The 21,445-nt window shown below is 42.0% G+C and overlaps 1 protein-coding gene across 40 annotated transcripts in view; it reads right to left on the reverse strand.

The window, feature by feature from the left end:
- CELF2 (CUGBP Elav-like family member 2) overlaps positions 1 to 21,445 on the reverse strand; it is a 786,924-nt gene that overhangs the window by 284,150 nt on the left and 481,329 nt on the right. For 10 of the 40 annotated variants that reach the window (XM_081046691.1, XM_081046684.1, XM_081046689.1 and 7 more), the window contains exon 1: positions 18,101 to 18,697. The exons of 22 other annotated variants lie outside the window; for them this stretch is intronic. In XM_081046691.1, coding sequence (XP_080902817.1) covers positions 18,101 to 18,174 — 74 coding nt within the window. In that variant the 5' untranslated portion in view covers positions 18,175 to 18,697. Of the gene's footprint in view, positions 1 to 17,177; positions 17,405 to 17,589; positions 17,810 to 18,100; positions 18,698 to 21,445 lie in introns of those variants that run through there. 8 more of the 40 variants (XM_081046710.1, XM_081046713.1, XM_081046696.1 and 5 more) reach the window with 8 other exon arrangements.

Below are 21,445 nucleotides of genomic sequence, written 5' to 3' on the forward strand. Positions count from 1 at the left end.
TTGAGAAACAGTGTTTTATCCCACCTCCATTTGTAATTTACGTATGATATGTAAATGTATATGTGTGATATGTACAAAATTGTGCTGCAGTGGATATTCCTTGTTTCACTCCAGAATTCATTTGTAGAGCTGTGTACTACATAATAAAAAAGAGGTCTCCATACAGAGGAGCCAGGACACAGGTGGGGAAAAGGAGAGTCATTTCTCAAATGAGACTGAAATGTCCCCCCAGAACTCCGTCTTGTGCTCACCCTTGCTGATGTGGCTTGGTCCTCCCAGAGGCGGCCACCTCCAAGGATAGAGGGTCACACAGCATTGCCCATGCAGACTTTGGCTGCTCAGCCTGTTATTACTATCAGAGATGGTAGATTTGTAACTTAACATGGCCACCCATCTCAAGTTCTAGGCACTGTAGGTAAAACCCAATACAAACCACAGATACAAATGACTTTGCTTTTGCTCTAAAACCCAAGCTTCCCAGTAACGAAGGATCTAAAGCTTTTCACTTTGCCACTGTTCATTCATTCAACCTGTGTCCTGATTCTTTCTTGCTCTCTACACCTTTAAGATTCTTTAAAATTAAAAGTTTTAGCGCTATGGAACAGAAGTACATCACAACACAAAGGCCAAGTATTTACCAGCAAACCCATTTCCAAGTGGAGACTGAACTGGCAGAAATGAAACAGCCCAAGCTGGGCTGGAGAGTAACTTCATCTTGTGAAAAACTGAGCCTAATAAGTAAATGCAGAAACAACTCTTACTGTTCTTTCTGGAAATTACAGAACCCTTCATGGGATGCCTAATGCTCTTAATAACTTGTTGAAATGGGACTGTGGGCAAACCAAGAGCACTTGGGAAGTAGCCGTTGCTGAGTGGACAGGCTCCACCCCCCATCTCCCATGATTGGTTCTGAGCCCAGGCTACTGAGGCAGAAACACATCCAGACAGAAATAACAGCTCAAATGTTGAGACATAGCTTCCCTCCCTCCCCCCAACCCCACATCAGACTAGAGAGGGTGCTTGAGGATGTAAGCTTGCTAGAAAGGGAAGGCTGAGAAGAACAAGCTGAGAGCCAAAGAATGACTAATGCAAGATGCCCCCAGTCAGGAGGCAGGAAGACCTGGGTGTGCAGAGATGGAGGGTGAGAGACAAGAAGAAAGAGAAAAGAAAAAAGACTCACATGACACAGAGGCCAAGGGAGGAATTTCAAGAAGACAGTCAAAATGATCAAACATCTAGAAGACATGCCTTGGATACTCAATGACATTAAAAGCACCAGGCCATACTGATGCTTCTATCAGCCACCAGTGAGGATCGAGGCTGACTTTAAATTCCCAGGGAGGCTGTGGGGTAAAACTAGCACAGCAATACACCCAGGGCTGCCATCTTCCCATTAGAAATTGGTATAAGGACACCACCAGGTGGCGATACAGAGCCAAATATGATTTCCATTTATTTTCTCCAGCTCTATAACAATGTTGGATCACAGGAATGGCCAAATTATCATTGGAATGTCTACTTTTATGTTTAATAAAGGTAAGATTAGAGAAATAAAGATAGTCCCCAAAGAAAGGTAAATATTGAGACTGAAGAAGCCTCTTGTCATTGTACAGAAGAGACCTTCAATTAGTAACTGTACCTTTGCTGTGCAAATAGCAGGGGAAAGTAATTAGCAATTAATAGACGCTGCCCTCAATTTAAAGCCTTGAAGGGAAGTAATTAAATTTAGTTGAAGCTGTAGCCTCTAAACAAAGATACATCACACCAATACAAAAGGAAACACAGATTTGAATAATACATGCAAATTAGAAACAAGGTTTGACTGTAGACTGAAATGATTCTAAAGTCACTTTTCCTAAGAAGTGCTCTGTTCAAGAGACTAGTTTATGGATGTATTTTAATCTAAGCCAAAGTGTGGTATGAATCCTGGCTGATGTTCCTCAAGTACAAACTTGCTTTATGCATGTAGATCAGACAGCTGCCCACGGTCTGAATTAGCTGCACCTATCAGTGCAGACACACTTGATACATACAACGGCAATATTACTACCAGGGATGGAGACTGCAACCATTGCTGGGCTTGTGTGCCATAAGATACAACTGCCAAACAGAATGTGTGTAGCTCTAGAGGGTAAATTAATGCCAGCAAGGTGGGTATCAGCAGCCTATAGCCTGCCTGGTTAAGCTTCCAATGGAAACATTTAGGGAGCAGAAGTGTTACATCTGGCTACAGCTGAGTATTACGTGGTCCGCTGAGTCTCAGAGGCTGATGGTTGCACTGAAATAACAAACAGCTGGGTATAAATGTAAAAATCAGGAAATCGGTTTTAGAGACATATTTTACCAATCCTCTGAAATTCCAGCACTGGATGAAAAAGAGCAATGATGACAGAGGAGTGCCAAAGTAGCCCAGAGATTAAAATTCAAAAATTGATCTGGGCACCCTGGTGCCATTCTACCTCGGCTGGGCTCTTTGGTTACTGTTTCACAAAGGGCAGTGTGAGAAGAAGGGCTGCATCGCCAGATCATTTTCTGGCTCTGGTCATGCTCCAGGTGAAGATTAATGCAAGTAACGGAACTTCCTGTGTGAGCGTTCCAGAATGGGGAAAAGTTACATCAGAATGTAATGGAACTGAACGGAAAGGTTGACCTGAAGGTCTCATCTCAGGGTCCATCACTGAACCCACGTGCTGGGGGAAGGGTGCTCAGACGAAGCTGTGGATAGGAATTTGTAGCACAAGACATTTAGGTCAGAAAGAAACGTAAGTTAATGAAACAGCACATCCCAGAATGCCCAGGGGGGTGCTAACACATTAGAAGCACCAACTAAACTTCTGTTAAATTTTTAGTAACTTTTCTATTTATGAGGCTTTGGGTAAGGGGATGGTTCAGAGAAAGAGGCTAGAAATTGCTTTTCCACCATGTTTGTGGAAAGGTGTGGGTTAGTACTTACTATGCATAGACTTTTACAAATTGGCTAACACATTTAAGAAAGGTAGTGATACAGGATCAGACATCCGAAGGGGGACCACAGCATTTAACATCCAAACTGGGACACTTTTTAGAGTAAAAGGGAGACACTATTAATGAGGATGCCAGGACGATATGTATGAATGGGGAGTCTCCCAGCAAACCAGGACACATACATATGGTATCTTGAATACCAGAAAAGGAGCCTGGGGTCATATCTGCGATGCTAATCAAGTGGCTGCTATCCCATTATCTTATTTTCACCCGCTGTGCCTATTTGTCCTCAAGATTCTAGATCTCGTATAAATGAACAAACTCAGCTAAAAGAAGTTCAGGGAGCAAAGGGGTAGACTAGATAAAAATTTAGATTTCTTTGCTTGCCCAATCAATTCTGGATCACACCAGATCCAATCTGACCTACTGGATTAGGGCATTGCCCCTCCTGTAGTTTTAGATGGAAAAGAACTACAATATTACTGGTTTCAATCAATGTTGATTTCCTCCCATCTCTCAAGCTACCTGGATTCTACAATCCAAATGGTCAAGATCATAAAACTGTTAATGTATACGCACCTTTCCACTGAGAAATTGTTTCCTCCACTGTGTTCTCATAAAAAAAAGAACACATGTTATTTTAAAGGAACTAGCAAGGATCACGATATAGCTAAAAAAAAAAAAAAAAAAAAAGGATGAGGCAATATTGTAATATACACTTCATCCAATGTACAGTACAGGATAAAGAATGAAGGCTCTTAGAAAGATGGAACAGTTACATTCTTGTTTTAAACAAGAAAATCCTTTATTAGTCCAAAACGACACAACAGTGCAGATCGTTCATTTTAACCTGTGTTTCCCCAAAGAAGGAAGACAGTCAACAGTGACAGACTGAAACTCAGAGTAATGAATGTTTAACTTAGGAAGTATTGGTAGCACTTTACACCATTCTGTAACCCCTGGAACAGGCAGCGACCATGATACTTTAAATATTCGCGTTGTGAATGCTCAACGTAAGCTGCAACTCTTGTTCACTGGCAGGCATTGTAGAGTGAAAAAACAAAAAAGGGAACAAATGTTGAGGTGGTTTCCACATGACAACAAAAGAATGGATCGATTTAGCCAAATAACAGTTCAGTTATGACTCATAAATCCTAAACTCCTCAGCGGTTCCACTTACTTTTAACTATTGAATCTGTGGTACAACTGCCATGTGCTTTCCGACTTGAGCTGTATTTACTTTACCACGGTGGAGTCAATTGTTATTGCAGACACAAACAAGAAACACCGAGAATTAGATAACTTTAAACGTTAATTTACTTTGTTTCTCAGCTAATTACATTTCTTAAAGTGAGTTGCTGATTGGTTAAGAATCCAAGCTATCAAAAGCTCAGGCACTTAGAGACATAAACATATAACCTGCCATAAAAGTGCTCTGAACAGAAGAGAGAGTATTTGTAATTCACAGAGGGAATCTATGAAACACACAAATTAAGTTGCCCTCATTTATTTATACCTCACAATTGGGCAATTACATTATGGAGACTGGCTATGTTTCAGAATTTTCACTACAGAGACCTTGCTTCATGAGCTGCAATCATCCATTTACATTTAAAAAATGAAAAAAAAAAAAAAAAACAACACAAAACAAACACAACCCAAAACCTTGTTGATGTGTTGTATTACATAGAACCTGTTTTACTTGGGACGCCAAAGGTATCTAATTTCAGCTCTATGAATGTTACAAATACTGAACAGAGTTGTTAACTTTCACATTACAGTATAAAGTGGTCTGCCCCAAACCCAATGTACACTTGAGTTTAAAATTTATGTTAGAAAAGGTAACATTATACATACACATACACACACACACACACACACACACACACACATCCAATTCACTAGATACCTATACACCTAAATAGATTTTGACTGTTCACAATTTAATTATGACCCAATCAACACTTCTTTGTCTGCTGACATGTTTTTGTCCTACCTGTCAGGGCAAGCAGGACTCTGTTGAATCTGGGATTTGTGGGTTTTCTGAGCCACCTTAGTCAATAAGGTTCTGCTTCTGCTTTGGATTAAAGCATCACAATGATCTTGCTTTAGTTTTTCAGGGAGTTAACCTCTACTACGGCCTGGAGAGTGAGTTGTAACATTGTGAACCTTCACCTATGACCATTTTAATACCTTAGAAACAGAATAACAATATCATCATCACTTCTTTCCCCCATTTGCTTTCCATCCAAAGCCAAGGAGCATATTCTATTTCATGGGTTCCCTGGATTTTAAGATGCTAATCAGCGATGAGCAAAACACTAAGGTATAACATGACAGATTCCCTTTTTAAAATTCCAAGTGGTTTAAGCTCTTGCTGGAATTAGAAATAGGATCTTGTGTCTAGAAGAGTAAAATTGGCCAGAATGATGTTTTTCTTGTCCCACAGCCAGGCTCTAAGACCAAGGGAAAAGCCAGTCTTGTAGTAGGTCCCTACAGGAACTATATATATATATACATACACACACACACACACACACACACACACACACACACACACACGTATATGTTTTTAATTGCACCCTAGGTAGGAGGCAAGGCAATATCAAGACAACATACTGTCATAAGGACATAATCCTATCTGCCCCCAAAATGCAACAGTGTCTGTATCTCAACCAGCTCTCTCAACAGGGTCCATCACGCTTGGATCTAAATCAAATTGTGGTTTCTTGTCTTACATCCTGGAAAGAAGAGGATTTGTGGGAGGAGGTGCCACTGTGACCGAGTTGACAATGGGGCGAATGAAGTGCTGAAAGAATAACAGCATCTTCCTCCAATTACATGATCATCATTGAGAAGCCAGCATTTCGACAAAGTGTTCAAACATCAGAGAATGGAGTTGCTATTGCGTAGTTGAGAGCCGTGGTACTGGGCCTTATAGTCTGATTTCTGAAAGCCTTATAATGAGGGTGGAGTGGATATACATTCCATTCTTTGGCTGTATTTTTGTTCAACAAAGCCTGCAATTTTCAGTCACTTGAAAATGTAATTATAGATAATGTTTGCATCAGTAGCAAGAATACAATAAGCACACAGGGCATGAAAACTCCACTCAAATCACATCCTCTTAGGTTACAACGCTTGTCTCCTGCCAAGAGTAAAGGCATTTCGACAAGCTAATATTTGGTCGAAATACTTTGTGGGTGAACCCAGCCCATGCATGAATTCTACTCTAACTTTCCGGTATCTCTTCCTTTCCATTGGGTATCTACACATGAAGTAAACATCTATGACTTGCTGAAAACCCATTATGCACTGGAGCGAAAAGCTATGGAGAGCTCAAAAGTGTGCTGACACTTGAAATGGACCAGGTACTGTCCCTGAGTTGGTCACAACTGTCGATCACCTTAAGTCCATGTATCATCTTGCTCAGAGATGCACTTATTCTATTGCCCACTTATCTGCTCAAGGAGTTAAATCTGCATGTGACTCTAGAAAGGACACTGCATAGAGCCACCAAGTGAGGGGGACAGTGGGGACTCCATGCCATCTGAAAGCCTTTTTCTAATTCACACAAAGGCTATGGGCTAGATGGGTCCCTGAGAAAGGCCAAGTGGTCACCTACGTCAGCTGCAAAAGCTAAGATCTTGGAAGCAAGTGGAGGGAATGCCAGGTTTCTAGTGAAATCCTCAGAAGAAACCTCTTCGTAAAATATACAGTTATCTTAAATGAAGAATAGGGATTCATCTTCACATTCAATACTGATTACTTATCTCCTCAGTGAGTGAGGATCTGCCTCAGGCATTAGGGGACCCTGATATCACATCACTATGGCACCCCGTTCTACGGACATCTTTATAACACCTTGCCTTCTAGACTCAGATTGGTCTGGCTATGAAATAAAATCATGAACAAGCAATTTATGTGAAAGAGAACATAAAAAGCAGAGGATTAGGTCCGACCTAAGAAACTATGTTTCACACTCAAATCCACATATTCAGCTGCCAATTCGCCAACATACCTACAATGCCAACCTGTTCGTGGCCTTAGAAAGCTCTTAGAATCCCTCAAAAGACTCACAAGCAACCTCCGGGGCCAGCCTGTGAGGTGGCACAACAGAAAGACCTCAGGCTTTACAAAGGAACAGAGACAGGTACAGGTTCCAGCATCCTGTGCTACCTACCACCTTCCAGAACCTCAGTTTCCCCACTTGCAAAACAGGAATGCAATTTATGTTGCAAAATGTTCCTGAAAATTACTGTAATTGATATAAATCCCTTAGCCTAATGGCTGTCCCACAGTATGTCCTAAAGGAAGAATAGCTAATATTATAAAAGTTTTCAGGAAATGTACCTACAGGAAAGCAGCACCCTTTAAAATGTTAGTTATCAGAAGCAGGAGAAACATACATGCAACAAAGTATTTGGTTGTCGATGAATTACAGTTTTGTTGATGCTAGAAACCTTTTTTTGGGCTTCTGGGCATACATCACTTTATTGAACATACAACTAGAAATCAATCTGGCTCAAAAGTATCACGTTCTGAACAGACCTGAAAAACAAGACATAGAGGCAAGATAAAGGCCATCACGTAGCTTCTGAGGCTGACAACAGCCCTGTTTTAGTCACTTTTGTATAATAATGGCACACAAAATCTTGGCCCAACTGAAAGTCTGCCTGTTACGTTAGACTTCTTCAACACTGAGAAGTTACAAAGTGCTCATTAGAAAGCACCAATTAATTTGTCCGGAAACATTTGTAGTATCTGTGTGACAAGCCTCCTCTCAAGGTCCTGCTAAGTGCTCGATATCCCTCCTTTCCCTTTCCCAGTCATCTTGGCCACGCTCCAAGTTCCCACCGCCTTTGGGGACGTCCCTGGCTCTCCCTAGTGCAAAGCGCTCTGTTATGGGAGGTGGGTTTGGAGGTCCCATACAAGGCCTGGAGAGTTTCTCGAAGACGACACGTGGGCGCTGAGCGTTTTCCTGGCCCGCCAGGAAGTGCTTCAGCCCAGGCTTTAAGCTTCCCAGCTGAATCTGATCGCGCCTAATCTTAACGAACCAAGTGACTTAGAAGGTGAGGAGCCAATATTCACACTGGCTGTGGCGGCTCCAGTCTCGGAGGTTTCAAGGACCCTGTCAGCTCTGTCAGCAGAAACAAGTGCCTGCTTAGGAAAGCACGCGGCCAGAATAACTAGGATACCTCCACAGCTGGGCGCCACCTGGATACACACCCTCAACCCACTGTGCCACCTCTTCAGGCAACAGTCACGGGTTCCTTTCCCAAACCATTTCCTCCTGCAGACGCTGCCCTCCTCCTTTGTTCTCCAGGCATTTGGTGGCCTGAGCACCTGAGCAGGCCACCAAGCACTGGGACCTACACTCCCCCCCCTACCATATTCATATCATCAAAACTGTTTTTTTAACGGCTGCCGTTCTGCAGGGTTAGCAGTCCCATTACGGGAGAGCCAGCCTTCACACTGTGCGGCTCACTCTCATCCCACAAGAAAATCAAAATCCATTTCAGCTGGTTAGAGATGGACGTTTTCAGAACACGCATCTGGGCATACTGGATGGAGATAATGCTTTCTGCTTCACCCCATTCCAGAATGGAAGGTCTGACCACAAGTTCACAGTTGGACTACCAACTGCACTGTCTTTCTTAATCATTGTGCAGAAAGAGGAGAGAGAAAAAAAATCCATCTTCTTAATGTTGTCCTGGGGACGCAGCATTTTCTGAAAGTTTATGTGGGAGCAATACTGCTTTATGGGTCCGCGGCTGAGGCTTTATAAAGCATGAACGTTCTGAGGGATGAAACATTAGCTGGCCAGTTGTAATGAAGTTCCACTGTATTTGATTCTCCCAGGAAATGCAGGTGAACTTGTGGTCAGTTTGAAGTACCGTGAAGGTATAAAATATTTAGGTTGTCATTCCTTTCCTGGCATTAGCCTCACAACATTACTGTGGTACAGGTAAGAAGCATATCTCATTCTCCTTATTTTCTCAATGAGGTATCTTGACAAGTCACCTGAGCCTTGAAGGGGCACAGAACAAATCAGAAGACAAGCCAGGAGAATACACGAGGAGGCTGCCAAGTGAAGGACGCTTAGCCATGAAGAACCTCCTTCCGAGCCATTGCTGGAGAGACCCTAGGGCTAAATTCCTAGGGGTCCCATCCTGCTGCTACAGACAAGCAGGTGAGGGTCCCTGACAAGCAGAAACAATCCAAGAGGACCTTATTTCTAACCCCAAATTAAAACTCACCCAACAGCAATGGACTTAAAATGGTTGCTGTACGAAGAAAAACTGTTTCCTAAATTCTTCCTGAGAGGAAAGTAAATTCTGTGGCGAGTGCTCAATTCAGAGGAACTACTCTGCCTTGCCTCCCTTCTCCAACGCAGGGTTTTGTAAGATACCTCTAAGAACCAGAAGTAATGTGCTCCGAGTGTTCTAGTCATAGAGAAAAGGAAGAAATACTGCCTATCAGATGTTGGAAGTGCCTTTTTGATGACATCTAAGAGTAAGCGAAAAGGAGGGGGAAAAAGACCCAGGAAAATCTGGGCTTTTGGCGAAAAGAAAGAAGAATCCTGACAGGGAGCATTATGATGTAAAATAAAGATGACTTCCTATTAAGAAATCGCTTTGAGATACAGCTGCCAGAGTGTCAACCAGCAGCACTCAGGCTTTTCAAAGGATTCGCCTGTGGCCTTTCAATCCTGACCCCCGGGAAAGATGGCTGGGTGGACAATGGGAGTCACGAGGAAAGATGTCACCAGCATGGACTGAGGGGAATAATTGCAGTTGGAGGCCTCCTGGTGACAATTTTGAGCAAGCAAACACAGCTGCAGCAGCGCCAAATATAGCTGGCCACGACAACGACATCCATAAAGTTAATCATTCTGAAATATGCTACCCTGATGCTCCACCAGAAAACTCAACACCCCTTCCATAATGTAGGAAATCAAAATACAGTTCTGTGCACAGAAACACGCAGCTGCTCCATTGGAATTACTACCCGGGATGACCCAGCAGTGCTGACCCGCCCTCCTCTACAGGCTCCAATTCTGACCTGGCTTGCGGACACATGTGGCTCCTTCTCTTGAAATCTAGGAAACCACTCGGAAAAGGGATAATAAAATGAGCTTAGAGAAGCCCATTTCTGTTTGGAGAAGAGACAGAACCGAGAAGATACAAATAAGGAAAACATAAAAAAAGCAGAAAGAAAACCTCAGAAATAGCTGTACTGTTCATGACCTGAAGGAACGTAGGATGGGCTGCAAAGAATCAGGAGGGAAGAAGAAAACACAGCAGCTTCACTAGAGAGACATACATCCTCTACCTAAAGCTGCCCTTCCTTACGCCTTTTTATAGTACCTTTCCCTTTTATTATTCCTCTAAGAGTTTTCAAGGAGAAGTGCAACCTGCATTTGTTCACCTGTGTGACAAGTGGGTGTGAGAGTGTGTATGCATGTGAGAGCTGGTTTACTCCAGTTAACCCCTTATAGGTCTATCCGTCTCCTACAACTTTAGCCTTTGTAAGCGTTCAGTTTATGTGCTGGATGCCCATTAGGCACAATCACAATCGTAAGGACTTCTTTCAACAGTGACAGGAAGCTATGGAGTAATACATGGGTCACATGTAATACATGGGTCACACGTGGCAGCAGCCAGGAATTTGGTCTGACCAGGACCAGCTGGGTCTCCCCAAGAAAATATTGATTTACAGTCTTTTGTCCAGATTTTTCTGTGAGGAGCCTTTCTTTCTTTCTACTCTAAACCTAAAAGATTTTGATAGTAGCAACATCTCAATTGCAACTGCGAAAAGGAAGGGGCCCCTGGGTCGCTAGGATAGAAAGGGCTGCTAAACGGGGAAGGGTCTCAGCTTCTCATCTAGTAAGGTATGAAGGATCATCAGAGCGAAATTCTTTCATCACCTTTATTGGAAGATACTCTGTTTTTCTGGGCCAAAGCGTCCAAACATTGTCCTGTGACCTACAGCTACCGTGATCCCCCGAAAATTAGACCTAGTCGGACCATCAGTTCTAATGCGTCTTTTGGAACAAAAATGAATATAAGACCCAGCATTATATTATATTATATTATACCCAGTCTTATAGTAAAACAAGATGGGGTCTTATATTAATTTTTACTCCAAAAGACGCGATGATCCGGCGAGGTCTTATTTTCAGGGAAACACAGTAGCAGTGTCACTAATCTGAGGTACATCTTTGGTTAACATGTTAAAGCTTTCTGAATTTTTAATTTTTCAGTTTATGAAGGTAATGATCTATTTATAAACACGTTATGTTGTGCAACAATTTCATTAATTAGCCAAAGACCATTAAATGGAAGATATTTTAAGAATTATGTCCAATAAGGTAGTTTTTCATATATTTTTTTCACATATATACATATGTATGTATACACGTGTACACACACACACACACACACACACACACACACACATTTATGCCTATTGACCCCAGCCAGGTGAATGACAAAATATTTGGCTCTTTTAGCCTAAAGGACCAACTGATTTTATTAGCATCAGATGAATGTAGTACAACTTTCCTGCTACAGGGGGAGAGCAGGAGAAACAAAGACATAATTCATGGAAAACAATATAGAATTCCTTAAAGTTTAATGAGCCTAAACCAAGCTATGAACTTTCTCTAAGAAAAAGCATGGAGAGTGAGCCTTTCAGCACATTACAGAATTCTGACCCCACTACGGAAGCTGAAAAACTATTCACTCCTATGGTACTCAAACACCATTTGTTTCAAGCTGTCCAAAAATTATGTCAAAATGTCAAATCCATCAGCTGAAATTAACTGCATTCTCTCTGAGGAGTGAGTCACTGCCATCCACTGTGGAAGTAGAAAAATCTTTAGTCCTATTTGAGCCTATAAATATCAGACAAAGCAGCTGATGGGTTGTGGGAACTTGAATTCCGTGGTTATGACAGAGATAGCCACAAACAGTTTCAATGAAGATAAAAACCTTGTTGACTTCTTTCATTATTAATGCTTAAAATCAAAACGTTCCACGTGACCCATTTTAAAAGTGCTATTCCTATCCAAGGGATCCTGTGAATCGTCATCTTTCTGTACGATTCTTACAGAAAGAAAGCACAAATCATTGAACTGAGATTTCGTCAGAATAGATTTCTTTATAATCTGACCTTAAGTAAAAGGCTATATGAGTCTGGTAGAAAAGTCCAGAATAACAAACCGAAATGGTAGTTTAGTCTAAATGCAGGCTAAACTTAATTTACATAAACCTTCGGGAGGAAAAAAAATGGATCTAATAATGTGCTGGCAACTTAGCTCTGAGGCATTCATTCAAAGGAGTAATTAAAATTTAACCAAAAACCGAATTTGTACTCATCTGTCATTTTGAGAGCCATATGATTACATATTTATTAGCGTTCCATTTGAAATTATCAGCTGATCTGAAAGCATCAGTCTCAGTATCTGAACATAATACACAACCTGCAGTTCATAAAACAGACCGTTCGGAAAGCTCTGGGTGTCAGAGTGAAAGTGGAAATCTCAAACATGCTCACAGGGCATTTCAACAGTGGAACTGGAATTGCATTTCGATAAAACTAGTGGGAGGAGTCACTTTCTGTTGTTATTTAGAACAAATGGGAAGGGAGAAGCGGCCCAAAATCTCCCTCAATGTTCCCCCCTTTCTTTTCAAAGTCCGCTAGGAGTCGAAAGCTCTCAGCAAATGAAAAAGGGATTCCCAGGAGAAGACCCAGGTTCCCTTCCGTTCACATCCACATTCGGGGCAGGAGGATATTGGATGGCACAATTAAACAGCGATGACGCTGAAGGGGAATCATTATTTGACAATTACCTGAGAACATCACATTTACTGCACTATTAGTTTGTTTACCACAAAGGTTTTTCCAGGAGTGCACAGCTCCATTTTGCTTAGATTTAGCACAAGCTTTTTCTTGAGGAAAAAATAAAAATACATTTTCCGCACTGCTACACAAGTAGCACAACCGCGGATGCTGGCTTTGTTACATTACCGGTCCCTCTATGAAAGTGGAGACGGACAGGAAGACATGAGCACGTGCAGATGCTGAAGTGGAAACCATGCGAACATTCCCACCCTCCCCTCTGCAGTTTTCTAGAACACATATTACACCGAGAGCTCGCTAACTCCTTTGTGGTGTCCTAACGGGCAAACAAAAAGCAACATGGGACCCTGCCCCAGAAAAACAAAACCCTCTGACATGAACACTTACACTGGAAAAAACACTTTAAGACTGGGTGAAGTTCAGCATAGGAAGTGCCACACGTCAAAGACTTATTCATTCAGCTCCTTGCGATGCACTGAAAATATTGTTTTCATTGAAATGCAAATAAGAGAAGGGATGTTTACAGTGCTGATTCACAGTTGTGAGATTTGTTTTTAATTCCCTACAGTGACATCAGACCCCCATTGATAGTTGGTGTCCGGAGTCTACATATAAGCCTGCAGTAGGAACACACCCTGAATTCTGGCACCGTAGCCAGAGGCCAGATCCTATCGTGTGCAGGTTGTCTGACAATTGATCAGATTACTTTGCATGCCAAAACATTACCTGTCTTTTTATGAGAAGTAAATGAGTGTTACCTTGTAAGAAACAAAACCACAAGGAAGGGATAAAGAGAAATTAAAGTTTGGAGATTTGTGTTAAAAGTGTGTGTGTGGTGGGGGGGGGAGGGAGATTGCAGTCTTTTATCAGAGGCCAAATATACTGTCATTATAACAGTTGGAGGGAAAAACACTGAGGTGGAAAACATTCGAAACGATCCCATGAAATCTTAATTACTAGGTTCATATCTGAAAATCCTATCTCCTTTTTATCTTGTTCTGCGAGGTTCTGGTTCCCCCCAGTTCATTGAGTCTCATCAACAGATGCCAAAGTAATTTTAATCTAGAAAATTACCATTAAATCGCAAGACTTACCAATTAAAATAATACCTCTAATCCAGATCAAAGATACCATTAGTGTTCTAAAATGCCAACAAGGGATGAGTTTTGGGTCTCAGGAAGCAGCTGATACTAAAATATGCAGTATTGACTGAGAAATCCCACCTGAAAATATATTTTTTAAATTTCCTTAAAGAACCATATGCACAGCCCTTTCTTTTAGAGTCTCTTCATTTTAATTTCCTCTCATGACCGTCATGGAGTCAGGTGATAAATCTGCTATCGCTGTATTTTATTAAGTGTAATGGCATTTTCCAAAAACAATATAAATACCATCTTAAAAAAAAAAAAAAAAAGAAAAAAGACTCACTGCTTTTGAGTATCTTTCTGGTACTTTGTAAACCCCGAAATATTTTTATTTTATTCATTTTTTTAAATTAAGGTTTATTGGGGTGACAATTGTTAATGAAATTACATATTTCAGGTGTACAATTCTGTATGACATCATCTATAAATCCCATTGTGTGTTCACCACCCAGAGTCAGTTCTCCTTCCATCACCATATATTTGATCGACATATTTTTAAATGAAATATATTCTCTTTAGTTAACTGACATAAGGAAAAACCGAGTAAATTTGCATCAAATCCGAGGCAAACCCGAGAAGGTGATATGTATACGTTTCCTGTAGTGCTCAATCATTCTCATGTCGCACCCCCTTGGTTTTCTGACAAAAACCTAGGTCTTGTTCAGTTCACGGCTCTCCCTTCCTTCCCATTAACATGGGAACATGTGTTTCTATAACACACAAGCCTACCACAGCTTTGCCATTTCCTGACTTCCTGGCAAGTACCAACCTCTTTAAGCATCACCTCTAAAATGGGTATAATAACCACCCTGCAAATCTACTGTGAAGGTTAGAGACAGGGTAACTAAAGTGTCTTGGCACATAGCAGACAAGAAATGACCCACACTTTTGCCATATTGGGGGTTGGGAGGGAGAAAGCAATAATTCTGTTGCCTTCTTAGACTGATCACATTGCCCCTTGCGTAGTTTCTTAATCTATAAAACAAGGTCTGATGAGATGGTCTCTAAAGCTCCTTTCACCTTTATAAATGATGTCCCTAGAATCACCTTTCAACCCAATTAGACATTGATAGACATTTTTCTAGTTAACTTGGGAGGACTTCATGAACAGAAAGGGGGGAATTCACCAAGTTGATGAATTTATACTCAGGATGATTTTTCTTGTTTTCAATAAGGTTATTTACCAAATGTGAAAAAAACAAGATTTCATTTTAATTTATTGGTAGCTTCTTCTCAGTATCTTATTCTAACACTACAAATCTGAACTAATACTTTTGCAGATGCATTTACAGATTTTTTTCCCACCTGTACTTCCTCATTTCCAGATACCTTTGTTTGGAATTTTTTGTTTAAAAAGACCAAAAACAAAACAAAACAAAACAAAAAACCCAAAACCCTAAATACATATATATGATTAAAAATGTAAAACAAAGGAAGAAACACCTCACCCCCAAACCCAATCCAAAACCAGCTGGCCCAGTTTCAAACAGATTTTTTTTAACGTTAATAAAATTTTAAAAATAAAATTCCTATTTTATTTTCATCATACTTCATTACAAAATGATATTCTACAGTAACACAAAGAGAACAAAACTTTAATAGTTAAGATGATTTAAAAGGTCCATTTCCACTTAGTTTCGATGGTAAATATTTAAAACCCCAAGACTGAAGCATGTGTCCTAACAATTCCACACCTCCCCAGAGCCCTGAATGACCTGGGCTTTTTACACTGGATGGTTTGTGGGGCCAGTAAGCGTAATAACTCATCTCCAAAGCTATTGGTTCATCTGCCTTGAGGACTCAAGCATATTACTACATCTTTCAAACTTATCTAATATATTCATTTGGGAAAAGGCCATTGAAAATGTGCTCTATTGATTTAAAAAAATCAACACCAGAAAAGTCCCTATGCTGTGAGTTCCTTTTAAGAATAGGCCAATATCTAGCCGACTGCAATTTAATGCAAATGGCAATATACCGTACACAAAAACCAGTCCGGGAAACAATAAATCTGCACAGCTATCTTCTCAACTGTATGCACAAGGCGATCCGAAACACTGCTCAGTGGGTTTGAAGCTTTTTCAACCTGTTCGTATGCCCTCCCACATCCCTCTCTATTCCCCCAAGATCATCTCCAATGTGAGTTAATTACAAACTCTTTTGGAAAACATGCTACAGTATTCTCAGGGATAAGGAGACACAGAATAGTTATCTTGGGAATAAAGAATAAAAATGTCATTTACAAATTCCCTATTTTTCTTCTCTTTAAAAAAGTTCAATTAAGCAATAGTTGACAGCGAAAACAATTTGAGTCTGATTTCAAAGGAGATCATTTGGAAAAAACTAACATCCGGAGGAAAAGTGGGGGTAGAAATTATATTAGGATTTGTATGATAGTCCGTGGCTAAAATACAAAGGCTCTATTCAGAGCAAATAGTTGGAACAAGTCACATTCATCCACCTAATGAAAAGGACAAACTAAACTTTCATAAATCATAATTTAACGGACAAGAGACAGCATCTCTCAGAGGTCGCTAACACTTTAAATCCACAGAGCATTCATTAGCTAGATATATTATGGTCACTTATATAGCAGGTGACCATAAACTGAAAACCAAGACCAAGCCAATCCTTCAGTTCAGCCCCACACTCCTCTAGAGACAAGGAAACACACAAAACTTTCAATAGCTAATGTGCAAATATGTATTATATATCTTTACAGATATATCTTTTAAGGGGGGCAGGACAGAGATCTTTTAAACAAATACCATCGGTGTGCTACTAACCAACGTTAATTTCTCCGAGAAAGCTGCCCAAAGGACACTCAATATTTTAAATTTATGTTATCTGATTATCTTAGTTGAGACAATGAACCTTATTGCGTGTAAAACAAGTTAACATTCTTAATACCCACTGAAAGGACAATTCGAATTTAACAGATTCTATCTTCCCCAATTAAAAAAAAAATCCTAGGGGCTCAAATAATTGGCCACTGCGGAATTTCTCAAGAATCACAAACTCATAACATTTAACATAGGAAAAAAGGAATCTAGCACCGTAGGGGAAAGTTAGTTGCCAGATAAATGGATCATAAAGCTCAGAATGGCATGAAAATTGCAAAGTACAGTAACATGCCAGAAAGAATAGGGATGTTAAGTCTTACAATGTGCAGAACAGGAAACATTTTATGTGGACTCTTACCAAGGACAGCAGTTCTTTACACCAGATTAATTGTAGCCTCAATTCACTATCCGATTTCTTGCCTGGTAATTGAGAATCTCACATATTCCATGTCTAAAATGGACACAGACCTTTCAGACCCACTTCTGGCAATCCCTTTTCTCTCTTCGGGTTTTCTTTTCACAACACGTCTGACAAACAAGCAGATCCCACCGAGGTGAAAGTGCCTGAGTTGGTAAGAGAAACTTTCCGATCCACACTAACGAGCCAGATAAAAATGAGGCATACTTCCCTTTCCTCAGGAATCCCAGCTCTCTACTCCCAATAAACTCTCTACCCTAGTTTGACGACATGTGAAACATCCAGGAGCACATTAATTATTAAATTATAGGCTGCATATCAGACAAAACCACCACGATTACGTAAAAATTACCATTCATTTCTGCAACAGAGCACGCCTGGCTATTTTAATGCTTTCTAACCCCCTCCCTTTTTTTCCTTCTTCCTCTGCTGTCCTTCCAGTCTCCGAACCACAGGAAAGGAATCTTTGCAAATGGCAAGCAGGATGAGCGGGTTCATCGGGTAACCCCGGGGTGTCACACGGGCCGAGACAGCTCCATCAGCCCCGCGCTCCCCGTGACAGCGGCGTGCACGCGCGCGCCCCACGCCACCCCACCCCACCCGGCCGCCGCGCCCCGCGGGCCGGCACTCGCCGGATCCCCGCTCGCGTTCCGCTGGCCCGATCCCTGTCCCCGCGCCGCTCCGCACGTCAGGACACGGTCCGTCCTCCCCAGGTCCAGCGCCGGCTCGGGAGCCCCGGAGGCGCTGATCCGCAGCCGCCACCCGCGGTCCCCGGGGCGGAGGAGAAGCCGCGCGCGCCTCGCCCGCTCGGGGCTCCGGGAGGGCGCCCTCGCGGCCCCACGTCCCCCCGGGGCCCCACTCACATTCGGTCGGGAACTAGCAGGCGGCCCTCCACCATCATGTCCGGGAGGAAATCCAGCTTGAAGGCAGAAGTCATGTTCGCGGCGCACGCGGCGCTCGGAGGGCGGGCGGGCGGGGGGCGGCGGCGAGACGGACGGGGACAGGTGCGCGTGGCCTCCCGCGGCGGCCGCCCGAGCCGGCACTTGTCACATTCTCGCCGCTCCCGCGCCCGCCAACCCCCTCCGCATCCAGCCGGCCACGGGCTGCGGAGCGCCAGGTGCGCGAGTGGGGGCGGAGCCCGGCGCCCGCGCCGCCGCTTAACCCCCGCGGGCCCGCCGGGGGAGGGAGCGGCCCCGGGCAGGCGGCCGCCGAGCTCACCAGCTTGGAAAACAGCCCCGCTTGCCTAGACTCCCGAGCATCCAGAAACGACCACCCGCTGACGCTGCCCTGTTCCACGCGGCTCCCGTCTCCACGGCGCCTGGCACGGGGACGAAGAACCGCTGGAAGGAGATTTCGTGCCACCGCATGGCCAAAGCCTAGGGCACGTCCCGGTCAAACCAAACTCCCAAAGCCACCGGGCACGGACTCATCCCGAGTGTTTGTTCAATGCTCTCCGTGTGATATGCTCGCCGGTGTAGGAACTAACAGTAATCACTGAAGTAGCATTCGTGTTTTAGCCAAAGTAAATATCTCACAAATGTCCCAAGTGACATTCAAGGACTTATCTCAGTGCTTTAAGGAGAAAGATACATCAATCTCCGCGCAGCTATGTTGCCTCTTGTATCATCTTGAAAACAGAAGTATAAGGGACTGGAAATAAGAAACAGCAATAAATTACATTTTCTTTTAAGAAGATAAATCATGAATTTGTCATTTCCTAGTATTTAATACTATGATTAAAAAACCAACAGTGCCGGCTGCTGGATGGCTCAGTTGGTTAGAGCATGAGCTCTCAACAACAAGGTCACAGGTTCAATTCCCCCATGGGATGGTGGGCTGCGCCCCCTGCAACCAAAGATTGAAATGGCAACTGGACTTGGAGCTGAGCTGCGCCCTCCACAACTAGATTGAAGGACAAGACTTGGAGCTGATGGGCCCTGGAGAAACACACTGTTCCCCAATAAAATATTTAAAAAACAACAACAGTGACTATATGAAAGATTGTTAGGTCTATAAATGGCCATGAAGCTTAAATACCCATTTACATTCGTGAGTGATTTACTGCTAGAAATTGAGAAAAAGGACCGAACTCGTACAAAGGAATGCTCAAATTCTTGAAAGATAAGTAGGCTATGCCGTGCATTCTAATTTAGCATTCTCATTACTGTACTGTTTGTTTATTTGGACGAAACCAAACTTTTCACAATGTCACAAGTATGTAAAACTTCTTCATGGCCTATTTCACATCCTAAAACAACATCATAAATTGCAGACATTAAGGGTTTGCCTGTTTGGGTAATCATCATGGCAGTCAGGGGGTTAAACAACGAAGTCACGTGTAGTTAAATGTGTCACGTGCAGTTAAATCTGTCACACACCAATATGAAGAAAAATATCATTTTTTTCTCACCAATTTCTTATGTGATAATGAGAAGTGACCATCTTTAGCGGTTATGAAGGAAAATGGATATTTATACACCAATTTTAAATCCACATATCAATTTTAAATCCGGGCTTGATGCATTGAGCAATATGGAGTAATAAGCCTGAGAATTCAATTAAGACCATGAATACACAATTTACTTGATTTCCTTCTTCTGCTGAACAATATGTCTGGCTTTTGACCGAGATAGTTTTAATCTCAAGACAGTGAGATGTAGGGCTGGAACACATTGCCTTTCTGAGGAACCAGGTCTAGGTTTATAAGGAATTGAAAAACAGATGCAATAAAATTAATTCTGATATCCAAAATGCCCAAACTTTTCCTAATACATAATATTAAGTTACACTTATTCTCCACCCCAGCTGCGGCAGGCTACATTTGCAATTGTAAGAATTTTGTTGGTCTTTCAATAATTTGAATAAAGTAATTAGCTGGGTAAATTAGACAAACCTTGACAGTTCTTGCTTTTCCATACATTATTTACATCAATCCCAAGTGTATAGAATGAGTTGACTGTATAACATTTATTTAAAGAACGAACAATCAGAACCAGTCCCCACGACAGAAACAGAACATAGCAGCATTAATCAAAAAGAAAAAAAAAAATTTTTTTCCAAATCACCTATGGAATAAAGCTCTATCTAATGTCTACATTCCATAAGGTAGAAAAAGCTTCGTTAACATGCACACTTCTGAAATATTTATTTTCCCTTTAATTGCATGTGAATTCATTGGGAGAAGCTGTCTGGAAGCCCTCTTACTGACTTAAGCCTTCTCAGCAGTTTGTTAAATTCTTGCCTCCAGTCCCTGGAGGCGATCGTGGATTCAAAGCAGCTTTTAATCACACTATAAGGAGGGTGAAGTAGTGTGTAAGTAGGTCATAGAGAAAGAATTACGAGTGCATAGGTTATTGCCTTATTTAACAACTAGAGTGTACCAGAGTTTTCAAAGCACATTTGTTTTGCCATTGAAAGTTCGAAGCAAAACCAGGGTCAAATATAAAAATCATTCTTCCGTGGGATACAGTGACAACGTGAACCAGGGAAAGCTTCTAGGGGATGGCCGAGTTTAAATAGTTTGGCTGCCAAATACATAAGTAATATAGCAATTGCATAGGCATTTGATGCAGGCGCCAGAAACAAAACACACACACATGCACACACACCACAGGATTTTGTTTCCATGATCACAGTACAGGTACAATAGCTGTTTTCAAAAATACAAATTTCAAAAGTTCTTGAGCTTGAAAATGAAAACAAAACACCCCACCAAATACCACCGGATGAAAAGCTTAAATTTCTCATTTTACTGCTTTGGCAGAAGGAAAAAAAGAAACCACCACCACCAACAAAAAAAAACTGAAAACAACTCGAAGGGGTCCCTTTTTTAATTTCCATGCAGTAATGAGCCATCAGGTGTCATGTTTTGGCAGTTGCAGTTACTTGGCAGGCAGCTCCACTGGGCCACCGTTGAACACGCTGGTTCGGTTAAGCTATTCTGGAGGCAAGGATCTTATCAGCAATGAAAGAGTCTGGAGCCAATGGCAGGCTCCTCTACTGGACATGACCTGGTTGGTGACACCACTGTGTGCTGACATCACCGTGGACGGGGCTATTGGGAACCAAGAAGTTTCCTCATAGTTTCAGCTTCATTGTAGAAAAACCGTAAGCTCTTCCCTAGGCCCATCCCCCTACCTTCCCTAATTGTCTCTCTCTCTTTTTTTAATCAACTTGCTATTCATTTCCCAAACAAAAGGCAATTCAAG

This window comes from Rhinolophus hipposideros (genome assembly GCF_964194185.1).
Source record: "Rhinolophus hipposideros genome assembly, chromosome: 1".
Classification (NCBI taxonomy): Eukaryota; Metazoa; Chordata; class Mammalia; order Chiroptera; family Rhinolophidae; genus Rhinolophus; species Rhinolophus hipposideros.